Raw genomic sequence first — 21,492 nt, 5'->3', positions numbered from 1 at the left:
GTAGTGTGGTGACTGAACGACACACAATACTCCAAATGCAGAGTAACCAAGGTTTTATATAGCTGTAACATGATTTCTTATACTCAATGCCCTGGCTGATGAAGGCAAGCATGTCATATGCCTTTTTAATCACCTTGGCCACCTGTGTTGCCACTTTTAGGGAACTGTGTACCTGCACACCCAGATCCCTCCATGTTAAAATGTTCCCAAGGGTTCTGCCATTTACAGCATCATTCACATCTAAATTTGATCCTAGAAATGCATCACCTCACATTTGTCCCGGTTAAACTCCATCTGCCATTGCAGTGCCCAAGTCTCCAATCTATCTACATTCTGTTGTATCCTCTGACAATCCCTGGCATTATCAGCAATGCCACCAATCTTCCTGTCATCTGCAAACTTACTAGTCAGGCCACCCACATTTTCCTCCAGATCATTTATATATACACTACAAAAAACTGATCCCTGCGGCACCACTAGCTACAGATCTCCATTCTGAAAAACACCTTCCCACTGTTACTCTTTGACTTCAATAACCAAGCCAGTTCTGTATCTATCTAGCCAGCTCACCCCGAATCCCATGTGATTTTAGCTTTTGCACCAGTCTGTCATGTGGAACCTCGTCAAACGCCTTTTCAAACATCCACATAAACTACAGAGATAGATCCCTTCCGGCCCCGGGGACTTGTCTACCTTAATGCAATTTAGGATACCCAACACTTCCTCCCTTGCTATACTGACATCCTCTGGAGTGTTCACACACCTATCGCTGACATCAACATTTGTCATGTCCGTTCCCTTGGTGAAGCCTGACTGACACAAAGTACTCATTAAGGATCTCACCCACTTCCTGTGGCTCCACTCATAACTTCCCTCCATTGTCCTTGAGTGGGCCTATTCTTTCACTTGCTACCCTCTTGCTCCTAATATGTGGATAAAAAGCATTGGGATTTTCCTTGACCCGGTTTCCTAAAGACATTTCATGGCCCCTTTCAGCCTCCTAATTCCATGTTTAAGTTCCTTCCTACTTTCACTATACTCCTCAAGGATTTCATCAGTTTTTAGTTAAATAGATCAATCATATGCTTCCTTTTTCCTTTTGGCTAAGCTTACAATTCCCCTTGTCACCCATGGTTCCCGAATCCTGCCGTTTATATCCTTCATTTTTGCGGAGACATGCCTGCCCTGTACTTCAATCAACTGGCCTTTAAAAGCCTCCTACATACCAGACGTGGATTTGCCCTCAAATAACCGCTCTCAATCCACTTTCCCGAGTTCCAGTTCAATTTGGATGTAATTGGCTCTCACCCAATTAACCACTCTCACCGAGGGCCACTCTTGTCCTTATCCATAACTACCCGAAATCTTATGGAATTATGGTTGCTAAACCCAAAATGCTCCCCCACTGAAATATCAATCACTTGGCCTGGCTCATTCCCCAATACCAGGTCTAGTATGGCCACCTCCCTGGTTGGATTGTCAACATACTGTATCCGAGCCCCTAGCTGTAAGGGAGTCCCAGTCAATATGCCTCACAGTGCCAGGGACTTGGGTTCAATTCCCGGCCTGGGTCTCTCTGTGCAGAGTCTGCACGTTCTACCCGTGTTTGCGTGGGTTTCCTCCCACAGTCCGAAAGATGTGTTGGCTGGTGCATTGGCTATGCTAAATTCTCCCTCAGTGTACCCAAACAGGCACCGGAGTGTGGCGACTAGGGGATTTTCACAGTAATTTCATTTCAGTGTTGATGTAAGTCTACTTGAGACACTAATAAATAAATACTATGGGGGAAGTTAAAGTCACCCACCACAACGATCCTTTTTTTTAATAAACACCTTTTCAGTATCTGACAACACAACTGCTCCTCTGTCTCCTACAGGCTGATGGGAGGTCTATAGTACATTCCCAACATTGGGATTTCATCCTTCCTATTTCTGAGCTCCAATATGCCTCACTACAAGATCCCTCCAATGTGTCCTCCCTCAACACAGCTGTGCTGTGCTCCCTAATCAGCAATGCAACTCCCCCTCCCCCCTTTTGTTTCTCCTTCTGTCCCTTCTAAAACAGTCACATCCTGGAATGTTAAACTGTCAGTTCTGTCCCTTCTTTAACCATGCCTCCGTAATTGCAATATCATAATTCCATGGGTATTTTCATGTGTGTGTGTGTGTATATATCCATAGTTAGGTAGATTGGCTATGCTAAATTGTCCCTTAGTGTCCAAAGATGTGTAGGTTCAGTGGATTAGCCATGGTAAATGTACAGGGATAGGGCAGGAGGGGAGGGCCTGGATGAGATGCTCTTTTGGAGAGTCAGTGCAGACTCAATGGGCCGAATGGCCTCTTCCTGCACTGTAGAGATTCTATTTGGATATATGGTTAACAAATGACAGGCAAAATATTTCTTCAACCCACTATCCATTTTATACTCTCATTTTCTGAAGTTGTTAAACTAAAATAGTTTCTTTGTCATCATTATTCTTTACATGCAGGTCAAGACAGTGACCAGATTGCATCTACTTTACTATGTATTGCTTCACAATCTTACCTAAAAATGTCCTTACTTAAGATTTCGACATAAACACTTTTCAACAAGGATGATCTTATATTTCTTCTTGGGATATGAGCATAAAGCCTAGCATTAACTACCCATCCCATCTGCCCGCAAGAAAGTGGTGTCTTCTTGAACTGTAGATACATTCAGAGAATGATGATCAAGAAGCCTGGAATTGTTTCTCTGCACAGAGGCACAGTGCTTTCACACTTATTCACATTCCTTATGACCAAAGTATTGAGTTTACTAGAAGAGTCACATGGCACATAGCAATACAATATTTCATAGCATGTTTTCAAATAACATGCATAATCTCAAGTCAGTCTATTGTGCAACAGTGCATGAGCAATCATCTTTCTGATTATCTCATATCAGTAATGACAAACACGAAGAGTGTAACTTTATTTTGAAATTGCATAGTAAACATTTTAAAATCATACGTTAAAAAATGCAGATTAAGGATTGACCACACAACACAGAAACATGCCTGTCAAAAAGTTCAAATTTAAATTAAATGCACAAATCATAGTAACATTTAAGATGCAAAACTGCAATGCACTGAAAGAGAACCTACTTGTCTAATTCTATAAAAATGTGTTTCTGCTGCCACTAGCTGAAACAGCGCACCTATTCTAAGTAGTGTCAAAGACAAATCTGTATCCAATTTCACAAAAAGCCTTTTTCTACAGGAGTCAGTAAATCAACTCCTCCCTTTGTACTGTAGCATGCTGTAGCCAACATATTGTTAGAGACAGTCATTCTAGTAAGTAACTTAGAAAACAATTAAAGGATTTAATAATGGTTACTGTGAATGAAAGATTAAATGCTGCTTGTTTGAGTCATTTGTAATATTTTCAGTTACATATTGTTGCATAACGTACCAAAGAGAATAGTTCAATTAATTTAGATTACATTCAAGATATAACAATTGATTGGTAATTTTGTGCACACAATGTGTTAGGCTCAAATAAATTGAAAATTCATTACAAAATCTTCAAGATGAGTCTAGTACGAATGCCTGTTATGAAGGCTTGAGCTCTTTTACTAAGGCCTGGAAAAGCATCTGTTGCATTTTTTAAAAACGTAGTACTGCATTGGTATTGTAATGCAAACATATAAATTGTTATATGTATGTCATTAGCGCTTATGAAAATGGAAATAATCATGTGAAGCTTGCATGCATGTGAATGATACAAATCTGTTTAAAATTGCATGAAGTAATGATCAGCTCTTAAACTAACCAGAACATGGAGCTTTCCATTGCAACAGCACCTCAGAAGCTGTGGAACTAATTCAGATCTTGCTTTTGACAGTAAAGTTTGATGTTAATAGTCACTGCTTATTTGCAAGCTTAAATTCAGTTGAGTGGCATCCAGTGAATCTGATTTATGTATAAAAATAGTAAGCAGCTTTACAGAAGAGAATTTTAAGCAGATGACACTACTGGAATGGCAAATCAATATCCTTAGTTCTTTAAAATACCAATCTTCTATTGTGTTTGTACATAATTCAATTCTATACCAGAATATGAAAGCAGAGAACAAACAACAGATTTGAGATTCAGTGTCAGACCAATGCCAACTCTTCTTACCTGCAATGCATGAATGCTGTGGGTTTTTATAATTTGCAACTGAGTTGCCATATTAACAAAAGTAGGGCAAGTTCACTATATATTCAACTTTCATTAACATATTTCAGATCTACAGTTGTGTTTAGTAGATTAGAAGAGATTCCACTGACTAGATGGCATCACAAGTCAGTTGGAGCAGTTTAGCTACAATGGATAAACCCATTGTACCATGAACCCATGGTAATCTAGCATATTATCCATGGCAAATACAACAAATATATTGAAGCTATCGTGTATTTGCTTATGAGACTGGCTTGCAGTCAGATGATAGCAGTAAGTTCTTACAGATTGCACATGGGTAAATAATATCACTTGCATACATTGTAGAGAGTCACAAAAATACTCCACATTGAACAAGCGCAAGAAAATCTCTCCAGAAATAGGTTGTTAGTTGATATAGTTTAAAGAACAATAGCATATGAAACCAGAATGCAATTACCCACTGTAGATAAAATGTACTGATGAGGGAAGTTTACTAAATAAATCACTACCTTCTGAATGACAAAATACAGTAGTGTTGGGACTAGAGCCGTTCATTAAAAAAGTGGATTTATTTTATTATAAAACAGGGTAATATATGTTATTTTGTCAGTAAAAAATGAAAATTCAGGCCATAGACTATTCCGAAACAAAATTATTAAAAGTACTGTGATGTATTGCAGCTTATACTCTGTGGACCAAGAAATACTGGTCAGACTTAACCAATCTATATAAAGGGACAACAATTCTAGCAAAAGGCTAACTTAAAGGAAACATTTTTAACCATAAATTTAATTAACTTATTCCAACAGAACAAGACTGTGATGAAGATCAATAAATATTCTTTCATGCACTTCGGGCTCCACCATTTTCTAAAACAAAGGGGAAAAAGATTATTATTAATAATAGCTTACAAAAGTAACAAAAATTGCTGATGCCTTTTCCTCCACCCCAAACCCCCTCCATTTCAAACCATGGAAATGCTTCTACATTAATAACACTACATGACGCAGCATTATCCAGCTGGAAGTGTTTTCTTCTGGCATATGATGGCTCCAAATCAACTCATAAGCTGATCCAAAGAGGCAGCCCTAGTGAACAGCAAGGGGTCAATGACACAAACTGTTTTTCCATTTTGATAACATTGAATTTACACCAGGAAAAACTCCCAAATTCAGGGTAAATGGATGTTACAGAACTGAATAAGAAAGTTTTGTTACATTTTATCAAAAATAACTAAGGGAGTATTTTGCACATAAGGTAACACCTAGCTAGACTCTCCTTCCCACATCCTTCTTTCCTGAGCATTGTCTTCAGTTTTGAGATTCTGCTCTACACAAGGGTATTGAGCAGTTGTGTAAATCTTCCAACTGACTGAAAACAGATCAAGGAAACTGAAAGAAGACTATTCCTTTTGTGTTGAAATATAATTAACTGAGATAAGGCACAGAAAAGTGTCATTTCATTTGAAAAATTTCCATTGTTTTTTAAAAACATGGGTTTTAAATGATGAAGGGTAACACCTTTTAGCCTCTGCTTAATATTAATGTTACCCTACAATAAATGTATATCCTCATGATATTTTTGTAATTGCTGCTCCCTATATATATAGCATCTTTACGCTGTTGCAGTGTCAGAAGTTAGGTTACGGTTAAACAATTTTATAAACCGAGGAGGCAGCTATATTTAATCCTATATCATCTAGAACACAAGTAATTAAACTAAAAAATGGCAGAAAATTGCAAAGTATCTGTAATCCACCACTTACCTGGTTCTTTTAGAGTTTCCGAGCTGCCTGCAAGCTCCTGTGCTCCATCTACATCTGGATTCAGCAGAACACAAGCTAAGTTGTTATTCTGCTCTTCTTCAGAAATTCTCCTCATTAATTCCTCCTGCGATTATTTGAAAATAAATGAAGGAGCAAGCTTTTGAATTACTGCCAATTAATATTTTTGTTCAGTCATCTCAGGATCCAGAAGTTCAATTTCTAAATTTATGGACAGCACCAAATTAGGAATGTAACTAACAGAGGACATTAATAACCTTGTAGAATGGACATATCATGACAAATGAATTTTAATATAGGTAAGTGTGAGGTGGTACATTTTGGTAGAAAGAATAAGGAGGCCTCATATTCTCTGAAATAAGTGTTCAAATGGGTTGTGGATCAGAGGGATTTGAATTGCAAACACAAAAATCACTAAAAGTAGCAACAAGGTTAATAAGGCCACAAGAACAGCAAACAAAATACTGAGGTTCATATCTAGTGAGACAGAATTGAAAAAAGAAGAGAAGCTGTGTTAAACTTCTGAGGAACCTTGGTGAGAGATTACACTTGGACCACTGTGAACAGTCTTATCTTTGTATTATAAAAGATTACCTCAGAAAGGACCGAGAGACTTGGGGGTAGGTTTTCCACTTTAACAAAGTCATCTTCATCTGACTTTTGGCTTAGATTGCCAGATCCAGCTTCCTGCTAAAAGGAGTAGGGAAATGTGTTACAAAGTTTTTTTTTAGTTAAAATGGTACACACAGTTGGACACAAATAAATGAGACAGTGAATTTGTGAACATTGGAATAGTGTGAACAATTTCATACAAATCAGAAATTTAATTGGACCAATGGAAACATAATAACCTAAGGAGGAGCTGGCCATTCAGCCCTTCAAGTCTGCTCTGCCATTCAATGAGACTATGGCTGAACGTCTACTTTAACACCATTTTCCTGCCCTAACCCCTTGATGATTTTAATATGTAGAAATCTGAGTGTTGAATACACTCAATGGCTGAGCCTCCACAGCCCTCTCAGGCAGAGAATTCCAAAGATTCACCACCCTCTGAATGTAGGAATTGCTCCTCATCTCAGTCCGAAATGGCCTGGCCCCTTCTTCTGAGACTGTGTTCCTTGGTTCTAGACCTTCGCTCCCCTCAAACCCTACCCCCCAGCTCAGCCACTGGAAGCATCCTTCCTGTATCTACCCTGTCAAGCCCTGTATGAATTTTGTATGATTGAATGAAATCACCTCTTGTTCTTCTAAACTCCCGAGAATAAAGGGCTAGTCTATTTAATCGTTCTTCATAGGGCAATCGCTCCATCCAGTAATTAGTCCGGTGAACCTTTGTTGCGTTCCTTCTATGGTATGTGTATCTTTTGTTAGATAAGGAGACCAAAATTGCACACAATACTCAGGTGTAGTCTCACCAAGGCTCTTATTAATTACAATAAGACATAATTACTCCTATATTTAAATCCTTTTGTATTAAAGACACATCTCTGAAATGGCGATCAGGTCATAGATATTAATTTCTATCTGAGCTGACAATTCATCCACTTAGTGCGAATGCTGCAGGCATTTCAGTTTTTTTAGTTTTCTCTCCTGGTACACACTAAAGTTTGCAACCACTGTCCCTTCCAGTCATATTCTGATCATTATTACCTTTATTACTACACTGATGCCTTGTGATTTCCCGTTAATTTACTCAACCTTCCTTTACATGATCCCTTCCTCATCCCTCTACTTTGCTAGCGATATAATTCGCTAGAACACTGACCCCAGCCCGGTTCAGGTAAAATCCTTCCCAACGGTACAGCCCTCAGTTTCTCCAGTACTAGTGGCAGTGCTCCATATGCCAGAACCTATTTCACCCACACTAGTCTTTCAGCCACGCATTCATCTCTGATCTTATTTACCCCACATGACTTTGCATGTGGTTTAGATACTAATCCAGAGATTACCTCTGAAGTTGTGCTTTTTAAATTTAATGCCTGGCTCCTCATATTCCCTCAACAGAACCTCTTTCCTAGTTCTACCTATGTCATTGGTGTCTACATGGACCACGACAGGTGGATCGTCATCCTCCCACTGCAAACTCATCTCCAGCCCTGATGAGATATTCCGAACCCTGGCACCAGGCAGACAACACAGCCTTCTGGATTCTTGCTTTTGGCTGCAGAGAAAAGTGTCTCTCCTCCTGACAACACTGTCCTCGACTACCATGGCATTTCTTTTAACTCTCCCCACTTTAATATTTCCTATACCATGGTTAGTTTGCTCATCCAGCGCTCGCTCTTGTCAAGCTGCAAGAACCTTGATCTGGTTGCTCAATTACAAGGACTGAGCCTCCGACCACTTATTTGCCTGTCTCGCAGTAATACCCTCCTGTCCTGATCACTGGCCAAATCAGATGACGCTAACCTAAGGGGGGTGTGACTGCCTTCTGGAACAAAGTGTCCAACCAGGTAACATACCCTCTGTGAAACAAACAATACTTTTTTTTATTCTTTCACTGCCTCATCGTTTAAATGATACGTTTTTTAAGCTTACTTAGTTCTTTTTGAACTGAAAAAATATAGCAGACTGCACCCATTCCTTACTGGCACGTTTTTCTTAATTTGGCAACATGCTTTGGTAACCAACCTTTTTTGTAATAATCACAGAGATTAGTAATTGTGAATGGGTTATCAAATTTAGTAGCATTTGATTATTGGCAAATGGTGATGCAGACATGCTAACCAAACTACAGAGCAACTTAATTTAGTTTTTATGAAAACGTGAGCACCACAGAATATACACACGACAATCACAGCTAGGAAGCCATCTTGAATGAAGAAACTCCGTATGGTGCTCTTGCCCCTCGTATGCCAATACATTTATTTTTGCTATATTATTTTCTCTTTAAATGGTTGCTGGTTATCATATAACTTAGGTACGCCTTCCTTCCTTGTCCAAAAAGAATAGTTCAAAAGAGTACAACTCTTTCTGAAGGTTTGTCACGCTCAGTGTTGACATCATAGAATCCCTACAATACAGAAGCGGCCATTCGGCCAACCGAGTCTGCACCAACTCTCTGACGGAGTATTTTACTCCGGTCCTCTCCCCCGCCCTATCCCTATAATCCCACACATTTACCAAGGCTAATCCCATCTAGTTTACACATGTTGGGACACATGCTGATGGAGCAGTTTGTTTTTGTCCGTCTGTGTCAGACCTCTTATCTAAGTTTTGGTTCCTGCCACTAGCCTCTTTACAGGATAAATTAAGCAAACAATATCAAACATTCTAATCTTTCTAGCGCTTTTTTCCAGTTTTCTTCCAAGTTGAAAATGAGCCGAACTGTCTCTTCTGCACTGTAGGGATTCTATGATTCAATCTGCGGAGTTTGCACATTCTCCCCGTGTCTGCGTGGATTTCCTCTGGTTGCTCCAGTTTCTTCCCACAGTCCAAAGATGTGCCGGTTAGGTTGACTGGCCATGCTAAATTGCCCCTTAGTGTCCCAAGATGTGTAAATTAGGGGGATTAGCAGGGTCAATACGAGGGGATAGGAGCTGGGTGGAATTGTTGTCAGTGCAGACTCGATGGGCAAATAGCCACCATCTGCACTGTAGGGATTCTATTTTATGATTCTAACATAACATGCCACCACCAATGTAAAATGAAATGGAGGTATAGAGATATACAGCACAGAAAAAGGCCCTTCAGCACATTGCATTTGCACCAAAGACAAACCACCCACTATTCTAATCCCATTTTCCAGCATTTAGCTCATAGCCTTGTATGCCTTGGCATCACAACTGCACATCTAAACACTTCCCAAATGTTATAAGGGTCTCTGCCTCCACCACCTTTTCAGGCAGTGAATTCCAGAATACCACCACCCTCTGGGTGAAAAAGGTTTTCCTCACAGCCCTTTTAAATTTCCTGCCCCTTGTCTTAAATCTATGCTCCCTAGTCATTGATCCCTCCACCAAGGGGAAAAGTTTCTTCCTGTTTCTCGATCTATGTCCCTCATGATTTTGTACATCTCAATTGTGTTACCCCCTCAGTTTCCTCTTCTCCAAGGAAAACAACCCCAGTTTATCTAATCTCTTTACATAACTAAAGCTCTCCAGCCGAGGCAACATCTGGGTAAGTCTCCTCTGCACCCTTTCCAGTGCTATCACATCGCTCCTATATGTGGAATCCAGAACTGCACACAATACTCTAGTTGTGTCCTAACCAATGTTTTATACAGTTCCAGTATAACCTCCCTGCTCTACACCTCTATGCCTTCGGCAATAAAGGCAAGAATACCACATGCCTTCTTAACCACTTTATCTACCTGGCCTGCTGCCTTAAGGGACCAGTGTACATGCACACCAAGGTCCCTCTGATTCTTGGTGCTTCCCAGGGTCCTATGGTTCATCATGTAGTCCCTTATCTTGTTTCTCCTGCCCAAGTGTATCACCTCACACTTATTCTATTTGCCACTGATCAACCCATATGACCAGCTGTCTATATCCTCCTGTAATCTAAAGCTATACCTCCTCTCTATACTAGCCTATCAATTTTCATATCTTCTGCAAACTTGCTGATCAAACCTCCTACATTCAAGTCTAAGTCATTTATATAAACCACAAACATCAAGGGCCCTAATAATGATCCCTGCGGGACCCCACTGGACACAAACTTCCAGTCCAAAAAATACTCCTCGAACATCACCCTCTTCTTCCTGCCACTCTGCCACACACTTGTGCTAATTCAACACAGTTTCCCTGGAACATACTTAGACACCTTTGGCGATGCAGAAGAATATATATTACAAAGTATTTTCAATATTGGAGGAGCAGTGCTTACATAATCATTAACTAACACAGGGGAGTCTGTGTCAGGGCTGCCAGCCAATGAGCTTTCTGGTGTTCCTTGCAGGTCATTTTCTAGTTCCATTTGCATTGCTGCTCCAGCATTAGCACTTTCACAAAAAGGTAACGATCGCTTTGGACTCTTAGTGTCTTCATTAGCAGTTTCAAATTGAGTATTTTGTAAAGACTCAGAGGAAAGATGTGGAGTTGGACTATTTTCATTTTCAGCTACAAAATGAATATAAAAGTTCATTTAACATAATTATTTTATGTACACAAGCGGACAATAATCGAGTCTAGGGTTTTCACCTTTTAATTTGATAATAACAATGAACTAAAGATCGTTGCATACCATTATCCATCATTTAAAAAGAGCAAAGGGTTAAACTCTACCTGAAGCGACTATTAAATTTGTTTTCACGGATTGACTAACCACATCATCCTTACTGGGTTCAGGACGAACATCCTATAAAGGAAAAAGTTCTCAGCGTCAATAAGTACCACATAAAATGTAAGAATATTGGTATGTTTTCCCATAATTTTTATTTCTATTTCTAACACAGAACAGTAATGTAGACAAGAATTGGTTCAAATTGTGTTCTCAAAAAGTCTGCATTTTCCCCTCAATGATGCTGATACTATACCTAGGCTTTTGAACATTGGCCTTTCATCACAGCAGGAGTAGTGCAAAGGCATGAGGTTGTTGCAATGTAAAAGGTAACATGCTACTATGAGTTCTTGCATCAAAGGTTGTTTGATCCAGACTATGCCTTGGGTAAAAACATTGAGAAGTAGTAACTGTGGTGTTCTTTGACATTTATCATCTCAATAACCTGTTAGCAATTGGTTCAAACAACCTGTATGTACATCAGGTAGGGTTGTATTCAACAGAAAGGAAACCATTAGACAAACGGCTAGAAAGAGAGTGTTGCTGTCTTAGCAAACACAATGATCAAGTACAAAATACTTATTTTATTATAATCTGCATTCTATAGCAAAAGTTAGTGGTAATGAAAAGATCAACATTGAGTTTGGATAGTGCAATAATATATTACATTACAGCATTGTCAATTCTAGTAAGTGTGTCGATTGCATCGTGTTTTACATGAATGTTTTTAAGGTCAACTGCCTAATACAAGCCCACAATGTACTGGGGTGGGTTCTAGCCTTCCTGTAACAAAGACAGGTTAGTCCTCGTCATGTGCGACTATTGCTTTGGAATTTCAGAAGCGTTTCTTCTATTGCGTGGAATCCAAAAATGTTGTGCAGGCAGGTTACACAGATAAAGTGTGGAAGTTGATTTGCTGCCTTTGTTATTTGTTGAATTACTTTTGGGCGCTTAAAAACCAAATAGTAATCGAGATGTTCACATTTCACGACGCAGTAATACAGTCCTTATTCCACACTGGGGGCTGTCTCTTCAATTGTTCTGCAATTTGTTTCAAGGTTGCAAAAACGTATATTCCCTTCAGTATGAAAGCTTGAGCAGTGATTTAAATGAGATATTGAAATGAAAATGATTCAAAAGGATAGATACAGAGAAATTATTTCCTCCGGCGGGGGAATGCAGAACTAGGATGCAAAACCTTAAAATTTGAGTCAAGCCATTTATTAGGAGTGATGTCAGCAAGCACTTTTTCTCACACATTAGTGGAAATCTGGAACTCTTGCCTCAAAGGGCTATTGTAGGCTTTTTGAACAGGATATTAAACCAAGGCTCCATCACTTAAGCATCCCCCAGAGTGCTGACCAATATTGATCCTTCAACCAACATGACTAAAGATATCTGGTTATTATCACACTGTTGTTAGTGGGAGCTTCCTATGTGCAATTTTGAATGCTACATTTCTTGTAAAACAACAGTGATTATACTTCAAAAGTACTTCATTGGATATAAAGCATTTTGGGACATCCTGTGATCAAAAAGAGGCTATTTGAATGTGTTCTTTTTTGCTATTAATTTCTTCCAATTAGAACAAATAGAAGTAAATAAAGACTTATAGAAATATAGAGGACCACTGCAGTCCATCTGAACAGTCTCAAACTTTAAAAATACACCATATCTTTCATACTCAATCTTGCCAAAACACTATTCAACTCCCACTTGAACTTGTTAGTACAATCAGACTCCACCATCTCCCCAGCCAATCTGTTCCCATACTTCCAAAGGCTACATGAAGTAGTTCAATTCAAACTCTCTCTTCATCTTCCACATCTGAACCTGGGTCTGCACTCCTGAATACAGAGCTTATGGTTGCGCTAAATAATTAATTAATGATTAGTATATCTAACCATGAGAAGCATGAAAAAGTTTATAAGATAGCCATCAGGTCTTCTCTCAACAAACATTCTTTCTTCCCATAACCTCACCATCAGATATTAGCATGTTTTGTTGTGCTCTTACTGAGTCACCTTCCCCCACTTAAGGGACAATGACCACAGTTGTACCCAGTACTTGCGCAGGTGTTAAATCAACATTTTATACAACCTAACTTATCAAAGAAGAACAGAGGTGTCCAGCAGGTCTGGCAGCATCTATTAGGAGAGAAAGTAGAGTTAACGCTTTGGGTCCTTTGACTCTTCGTCAGAACTGAAGGGAGGGAGAATGTGTTAGGGCTGTAAGAGATTGCAACAAGTAGCAGCAATTAGAACAAAAGACATGTGGCCTGGTGTGAGAGGGGTGAAATACATGCAGAGCCTATTAAAAAAAGAGGTTTAACACGAAAGAGAAAATTGCCAAACTCAACATTGAGTCCCGATGGCTGCAACATGCCCAACTGTAAGATGAGATGCTGCTCGTCCAGCTTGTGGCAGGCTTCACTGGAACACTGTAGCAGGCCAAGGACGGACATGTGGGAATGACAGCAAGGTGCTGACCTTTATCAGCTTGGGCTTATGCTCTAACCCTCAGCCAATAAATCCCAAACAGAAAGGATAAAGTAATACTGAACCATCACAGAAAATAATAATTTTAATTCAAATTCATATCGTCTACAGTCATTCTCCCACATGTAAAGCACTAAATCCAAGTAGTAATTTACAGATAGCTCAAAAGAAAAACATTTTAAGTTATCTCTAAAATGCAAAACAAAGGCAATATATTCATAATTGAAAACATTACCTGTTCAGGATCATTTTCATCAGCAATTTCATTATTGGCCTGAAGCGATGTCTGCACATCAATAGTTCCAGCATCAAAATCCTCTATTTCATCTTCTTCATTCTCATCCTCCCCACTACCATAATTTGTCAGGGCCTGAGTTTCAGCCTTGGACAGACCTAATGGTTACAATAAATTAGTAGAATAAAAGATTTATCTTCCTTTCATAAATTGAGAAAATATGTTTTGCAGTGCTTTGAATTTACATTATAAGCAGCTAACCATGAACTCAAACAGCAGTAATCATTCAGGTCTTAAAGGTCCTTGGGCTGGATTTTTAGACACTTCAAGTTGTATTCAACTATATATTTTCTTTCTACAGTTCAATGGTCCAAGATTTCATTTTTAATCACTACTTCCCACTTAAACCCCCAAAATGCTTTTTCATAGTTCAAAACGCTTCATTCACCTCCATATTTTTCATTTTAGCCAAAGCATTTATTGCAACTTCACGATCCCTGAAACACGATCACCCATTTCTAAATTAATATTCAGTTCTTGCGGATACTCAAGATATATATTGAAAAGAGCATCCATCCAAGCACTTCTTAGCTCAATCCCATATTCATTTATAATCTTAAAACAAATCATAAATTTTAAGAAATCTGGGCCAGAATTTTCCAACTGTGGGAGAGAGATTTGGTGCTCAGCCAAATCCCCATTCTCTACAGTGGGACCAGAGAATCCTGCTGGCGTGAATGGCCAGAAAATTCTGGCTCTGAACTCATGTTTTAAACATGAGTTCATATACATGAGTCCTAATGTACATGAATGAAACAAAGCAAGTACTATTAATTTAACACAATATATATTTCATAAAAATGGAGATATTCTACCCAAATATCTCAACAGATCACTTGCCATTCTGCTTTTAATTTCACCTAAGAGTTCCCCTATATATTATTTTGAAGGTTCCTTCACTTCCCCTTGGACCAAACCAAGATGTGCGACAGCTCTTAGAAGTTCACTTTGAATATCCTCAGTGTTCCTACTATTCTCCGAAAGCGGCACGGTGGCACAGTGGTTAGCACTGCTGCCTCACAGCACTAGGGACCCGGGTTCAATTCTGGCCTTGGGTGACTGTCTGTGTGGAGTTTGCACATTCTCCCTGTGTCCACGTGTTTCCTCTAGGTGCTCCAGTTTTCTCCCACACTCCAAAGATGTGCAGTTTAGTGGACTGGCCATGCTAAATTTCCCCTTAGTATCAGGGGGACTGGCAGAGTAAAAAAGTGGGATTATGGGGATAGGGCCTGGGTGAGATTGTGGTCGGTGCAGACTCGATGCGCCAAAAATGACTTCCTTCTGCACTGTTGGGATTCTATGATTCTACGGTTCTTGGGGTCCTTCCACTAGCATTCAGCCAGGTATCCCTTCAATTTCTCTTAAGCACCTCACGAATGTGGACATCGTAGCTCAAGCATGGGCCTCATTGTCAGCTTGTTTAGTGGTCTACAGCTCCCACTTCCAAGCTATTCCAGTTGCAGATGTAAACACTGCTTGTTTCAAAGCTACTCTAAGCTGACTAACCATTTCTGTGAGAAAACACACAGGTAAACCCAAAACAAAAGATGCCTTCCTGCAATCCATCTCTGGAGTTGGTTTAGCTCAGTTGGCTGGACAGCTGGTTAGTGATGCAGAGCAACGCCAACAGCATGGGTTCAATTCCTGTACTGGCTGAGCCTTGTTCATGAAGGCTCTGCCTTTTCAACCATGTCCCTTGTCTGAGGTGTGGTGATCCTCAGGTTAAACCACCACTAGTGAGCTCTCCCCCGGTCATTTAGAACTATGGCGACTTTACCTTTTATCTTGATCAGCTGGGGAAGTGAGCCAAGAAATGGCAAATGGAGTTCAATCCAGATAAGTGTGAGGTGTTGCATTTTGGAAAGTCAAATCAAAGTAAGACTTTCATGGTGAATGGTAGGATCTTAGGGAGCATCGTGGAACAGAGGGACCTTGGAGTTCAGGTGCACGGTTCTCTAAAGGTGGAGTCAGAGCTAGATAGGGCAGTGAAGGAGGCTTTTGGCATGCTGGCCTTCATCAGTCAGGGCATCGAGTATAGAAATTGGGAAGTTGTGTGCAGCTATACAGGACATTGGTGAGGCCACACCTGGAGTACTGTGTTCAGTTTTGGTCGCCTTGCTTTAGGAAAGATGTTATTAAACCAGAGAGAGTGCAGAAGAGATTTACAACGATGTTGCCAGGACTCAAGAGACTGAGTTATAGGAAGAGATTGGACAGGCTAGGATTTTTTTCTTTGGAACGTAGGAGACTGAGCGGTGATCTTATTGAGGTGTTTAAGATGAGAGGCATGGATAGGGAGAATGCACTCAGTCTTTTTCCCAGGGTTGGGAATTGAGAACTAGAGGGCATAAGTTTAAGTTAAGAGGGGAAAGAATTAATGGGAACCGGAGGACCGGTTTTTTGTTTTTACACAGAAGGTGGTACATATGTGGAATGAGCTGCTGGAGGAAGTGGTTGAAGAGGGACATTGATAACATTTGAAAGGTATTTGGACAGATACATGGACAGGAAAGGCTTAGAGGGATATGGGCCAAATGCAGGCAAATGGGGTTAGCTTAGGTGGGCTTTTTGGTTGGCGTGGACTAGTTTGGGCTAAAGGGCCTGTCTCCGTGTCGTAGATTCTATGACTCTATGACCACAGTGAGGCACACCTGGGATTCCCAGATAGAGGCTTCAATCATCAACTTCAATTCCCAAAACTATCCTTTGATCTGAAAATTGTACGGATACTTTAAGACCTTCCCTTGTTTGAGTTGTTTTGAAATCTATCTTTGGGCTGGGTCCCACATGAACAATTTAAATCCCTTATGAATAAACCTGTAGACATCTCACTCCATCAAGGCTCAAAGAGTTCACATATTATTCACCTAGCGTTTTCCAAATTTTAACTCTGACTTATTAAATAAGCACACACCGTCCTTTAAATTGCAATTAGTTTAGGGGTGTGCATCAGTTTCTCAAATCCAGGTTTTTATGATTTATTTTACATTTCAAAATTCAAATGCCAAAACATATGAATCATGAATTTTTGCAATACTGTTATTTCAAAAGCTTGAGCTTTGCAGTAAATGATATGGTGGCACTGAAGACACCCAGATCTAATCAGTTTCATAAGAGCTGGATTCTTTATTTTCCATAATCTACTAAAAATGACACATTCAGAATATTCTTTTCTAACATTCAATTCACTATCTAGTTTAAGAAGGAGAACTGATTCAGTACTGCATTGGAACTTGATTAACTTGCTGAGATTTGTCATTGTGAGGCCATGTCCTTGAGTTTGGAGACTTTCTTTGCACTTTTCAAATGACAACAATAGAAGGCATAAGCAGCTGTTATGTGATTTGATAAATAGGAAAGATGACCTTCAATAGGAGCTAGAATGGCCCATCGAACTCCAGGAATGATTCTAGTGATTTTGAATGAGAAATAAAAATAATTTCAAAAAGATGGGACTAAAAGACTGAACATAGAAAAATACAAGCAGCAACCTGTCAAGTATCTGACAACAGCCTACTGGATGGCACAGTGCGCAGAAATCCCCCAAGGTTTGTGCAGAACTCCCATCGAATTTATAGAAACATTTTACATGGAACAAGAACCTGGCTGACCTGAATCTCGTGTCAAATTCTGCTCTTGATTTCTGCACTTCCAGGAATTTTGAATTCCAGGTCTCTGGTGCATCAAATTTTAGTCAGCTAGTAGAAAAGGAGGTGGTCAACTGGACATAAATGGCACATCTCTTCTATAAGAGATCTTGCCACGCAATAATTTCTCCTGGAGGGTGGCAGTCATATCTTATTCACACAAAGAGGTGCAACACATGAAGGAAAATACATATTTTACCTACTTAACAGTTAAGATTCTGTTGATAAATTTCTTACTTATGGAGACACATTCTTCAGGCAATACTTCACTGTCGACATCATCCTCCTCTCTGTCAGATAAACCTCCTTTCATTACTAGTTCAACTTCATTAGCTTCATTTGGTTTGTGATCATCTGCAATCACTGTCTCACTTTCATCTTTGTCCTACAAAGTCAAAAATTAGTGGAAGAACAATGTCAAAAGCTTGAATATGAAAAAGCTCACAAAAAGCCACCAAGAAAATTAGTGGTTGGAAATGTGTTAGTCAAAGTTACTGAAATAATTTAAACAAAGAAGTTACAAGAAATCCAAACCTGTAAAATAAACTACCGATTTTGTGTAATACCTCATGGCAACTGGAAGGGAATTCATGAGCCTGTCTAAAATTTTCAAAACACTAACTATACTGTAAGTGATTACTTTGATAAAATATTAAAATTCACAAAAAAAAACAACTGGTGATATCTATACAGGTGGAGTATCCTTTATCCATACATCTGAAAACCAAACACATCCGAAAACCACACTTTTTTGAGCCTCATCAACATTTAGTTTCCTGCGAAACCTGTGACCCGAGCCGACCTTGCTGAATAGTCCTGCATTTATTATTCAGTGGTACATCTTTCTAGCCATTTTATTTATTTTAGACTATAGGTAGCCTGGGCTTTGACCATTGTAATGTAAGCAGGCCTAGGCTTATACGCGGTATCTGAAAACCAAAATTATCTTAAATCTGAATGCAATTGGCCTGAGGGTTTTGGATAAAAGATACTCAACCTGTAGTGACCTTCCACTATCTTTTATAACAATCAGACTTACTTTATCTTCATCTTCAAGCTCTTCTGCAGAAGAACCATTCTCTTTAAAATGTTGTTTCTCCTGCAAAAAGAGGATTTTTGGAACAATATTTTATAAAAACAGCTTTCACATCAAAAACAATTTAACAACATTTAATGCTAGTTATCTATAAAATATTCACTTAATTCTTCCTTTGGATAGCTAGCGCTAAAATTCGAGCAACAGAAAACAGTCTCATATTTCCAAAAAAAATCTTACCTTTAGGCTACATAATCCACTGCAGTCCACTAGACATTGCAGATGTTGTGTTCTCGGTTTGAACATTCTCTATTCTAATTACTACAGTATCTACTACCAAATGCAAAATATTTTCTATTCTCATTTAGAATTTTTATTACAGCTACACAAAATGTTCATCAAAATACATGCTTGCAAATAAAGATAACATATGTAAACGTATGAGCATAATACCACACCTCAGTTGTATAACGCTGCTTAAAAGATGCCACTTCCTTCAATCTTTTGCATCTTTGCTTTGCTGCCACACTGCTGTTATCCAAATCTTGCATAAGCCTGAAGAATGCAAGCTCATTGAAAAGAATCTCCGAAATCTCCACCAACAAATCCTCCCCACATTCCTTGAGTTTTCTGCCAGCAAACTTCGCCAGAGAATCCTACATGGACAAAATCAAAGTTTCAACCACAGAATATAGAAACAGGAATCATCTATTTATTTTATCATGGATGATCAATACCTGAACTCTATTTAACCCTTCAGTCCCATATTTTGATCCACTTAACTGAACAAAGCTCTCATCAATTTGTGTTGCAATTTTGTTGCAATAGCATATTGGATCGGCTAATCATTTTAAATACCTTGATCAAATCACCTCTTGTTCTTGGAAATTTAAGAAATACAAGCTACGTTTATCCAACTTACCTTTATAATTTCAATCTTTAATCCTTAGTGTCCAGCTAATGAGTATGGCCCGCTAGCCTCTCCCATCCCGCCAGAGTACTTCACTCTGGTGGGGTTTACAGTAGGCTCCCACTTTTGGGGAACTATCAGGACGACCCCGCTGGAGTGAAGCCCCCTAGAGGGTCAGGTGGCAGGGGTGGGCACCTTGGCAGTGTGAACCTATGCCCACAGGCATTGCCCAAAGGACAAACTGCCCATGTCCGGGGGCACCTTGGCACTGCCCACCGGGCAGAGGGCAGTGCCAAGGGGGCAGGGCCTAGTGGGGGGGGGGCATCCCACTGTCACTCTGCATGGGAATTGATGGGGGAAGGAGGGAGGCCAGCGATTGGGGTGGGGGGGGGGGGGGGGTGTGTGTTGAAGATTAGGGCGGGCCGGATGGGAATGATGGGATAGGGGGCCTGGGAAAGGGTGTGGGAGGGGGTGCGATTGGGCCGTGGGCAGCACTGAGGTGGTCCCAGGCTGGCCAGCGATTCAGCTGGCCAGCAAATGGGGGATTGACAGTGTGGGGCCACTGCGCATGCGCAAAGGCCCGCTGGTTTCAGCCTCCTGGGTGGGAATAGGCCCCTCCCCCTAAAATCTAATGAGATTCACGCTGGTGGCCTCTGCATTGCACAGAGTGTGGGAGATTCGAGTGTGAACTCCCACTGAAAAAAACAACGTGACTTACTCAAGTTTTCCCACAAATTCGACACTTAGAATTTTTTTGAGAGAATCGCCCTTTGTATTTCCTCAGCTCCAGGCTCTCATCTCCCAGAAAATATTAAGATTTAATCTCAGATCTAAATTGCATGATTTCATACTTCCCCATATTGATGGATCAGAGCAAATCCCTGCAGTCAAAGTTAATATTTCACATTCAATCCAACTCTTCTCATATTGGACTCAAAGTGGTAACACTGTTTCTCTCTCCACAGATGCTGCCAGACCCAAGTTTTTCCAGTGCTTTGCTTTTATTTCAGATCTCCGGCATCCGCAGTATTTTACTTTTATTAAGTATTAATTTAACAAGTCTGACATTTTATTATCTGCTTTTACAGTCTTGCGCCTGCATCTGTCTTTATTTGGTTCATAATTTCCTTTACCACTTCATTTTACCTAAATATATTCAAAAACTTCTCTATAAACTTGGCTACTCCTTGCAATATCTTAATATTCCTTTTGCATAAATAATTATGTTATTTGTATCCATTGTTGCTTTTTATAACTCTGCCAGGCTGTTAGATTTCCACTTTCATTCCTTGCATTGCGTAGATTCATAAAATCCCCGCAGTGCAGAAGGAGGCATTTGGTCCATCAAGTCTGCACTGATCACAATCCTTCCCAGGCCCTATCCCCATGGCCCCACATATTTATCCTGCTAACCCCCTGACACTACGGGGCAATTTAGCATAGCCAATCAATCTAACCAGCACATCTTTTGATTGTGGGAGGAAACTGAAGCACCTGGACGAAACCCACGAAGACATGGGGAGAATGTGCAAACTCCACACAGCCAATGACCCAAGCCCAGGAATTGAACCGGGGCCTCTGGTGCTGTGAGGCAGCCGCCCGACTGCCACTGTGCCGCTTTTTTAGCTTGAATTCATCAATTACCTGCTTTGCGGACTGTGGTTGAAACGACACAAGTGCAACTTTTTTTATTACGCCACACCAAATACTTCGAAGGGTACTTCCCATTGTTTGCCCACTTCTTGTTGAACTGGAAAATATCAACTTTGCTTCAGATTTCCAATTGCCCCTCACCTTCAGTTGGACCATCTCAGACTTCCATCTCCATTTTTGAGGTTTGGCTGTCAATCAATATGTATAATCCACTGACTTCCACACCTCTTTGTTTACGCATCCTCCCACCCAGCTTCCTATAAGGACTCTATTCCATTCTCCCAGTTT

General features: G+C 40.0%; 1 protein-coding gene across 11 annotated transcripts in view; it reads right to left on the bottom strand.

The window, feature by feature from the left end:
• Positions 1 to 2,920: 2,920 nt before the first annotated feature.
• pcm1 (pericentriolar material 1) overlaps positions 2,921 to 21,492 on the bottom strand; it is a 137,966-nt gene continuing 119,394 nt past the window's right edge. For 7 of the 11 annotated variants that reach the window (XM_078217806.1, XM_078217831.1, XM_078217848.1 and 4 more), the window contains 9 exons: positions 19,100 to 19,297; positions 18,645 to 18,704; positions 17,843 to 17,990; positions 13,899 to 14,056; positions 11,171 to 11,243; positions 10,773 to 11,005; positions 6,540 to 6,635; positions 5,928 to 6,051; positions 2,922 to 5,031 (listed from right to left, as the gene is read on the bottom strand). In XM_078217806.1, the coding sequence (XP_078073932.1) occupies positions 5,006 to 5,031; positions 5,928 to 6,051; positions 6,540 to 6,635; positions 10,773 to 11,005; positions 11,171 to 11,243; positions 13,899 to 14,056; positions 17,843 to 17,990; positions 18,645 to 18,704; positions 19,100 to 19,297 (1,116 nt within the window). In that variant the 3' untranslated portion in view covers positions 2,922 to 5,005. Of the gene's footprint in view, positions 5,032 to 5,927; positions 6,052 to 6,539; positions 6,636 to 10,772; positions 11,006 to 11,170; positions 11,244 to 13,898; positions 14,057 to 17,842; positions 17,991 to 18,644; positions 18,705 to 19,099; positions 19,298 to 21,492 lie in introns of all 11 variants that reach the window. The other 4 variants (XM_078217822.1, XM_078217841.1, XM_078217877.1 and 1 more) reach the window with 2 other exon arrangements.

Source organism: Mustelus asterias, chromosome 1 (genome assembly GCF_964213995.1).
Source record: "Mustelus asterias chromosome 1, sMusAst1.hap1.1, whole genome shotgun sequence".
Lineage (NCBI taxonomy): Eukaryota > Metazoa > Chordata > Chondrichthyes > Carcharhiniformes > Triakidae > Mustelus > Mustelus asterias.
This window is presented reverse-complemented; position numbering and strand designations above follow the sequence as displayed.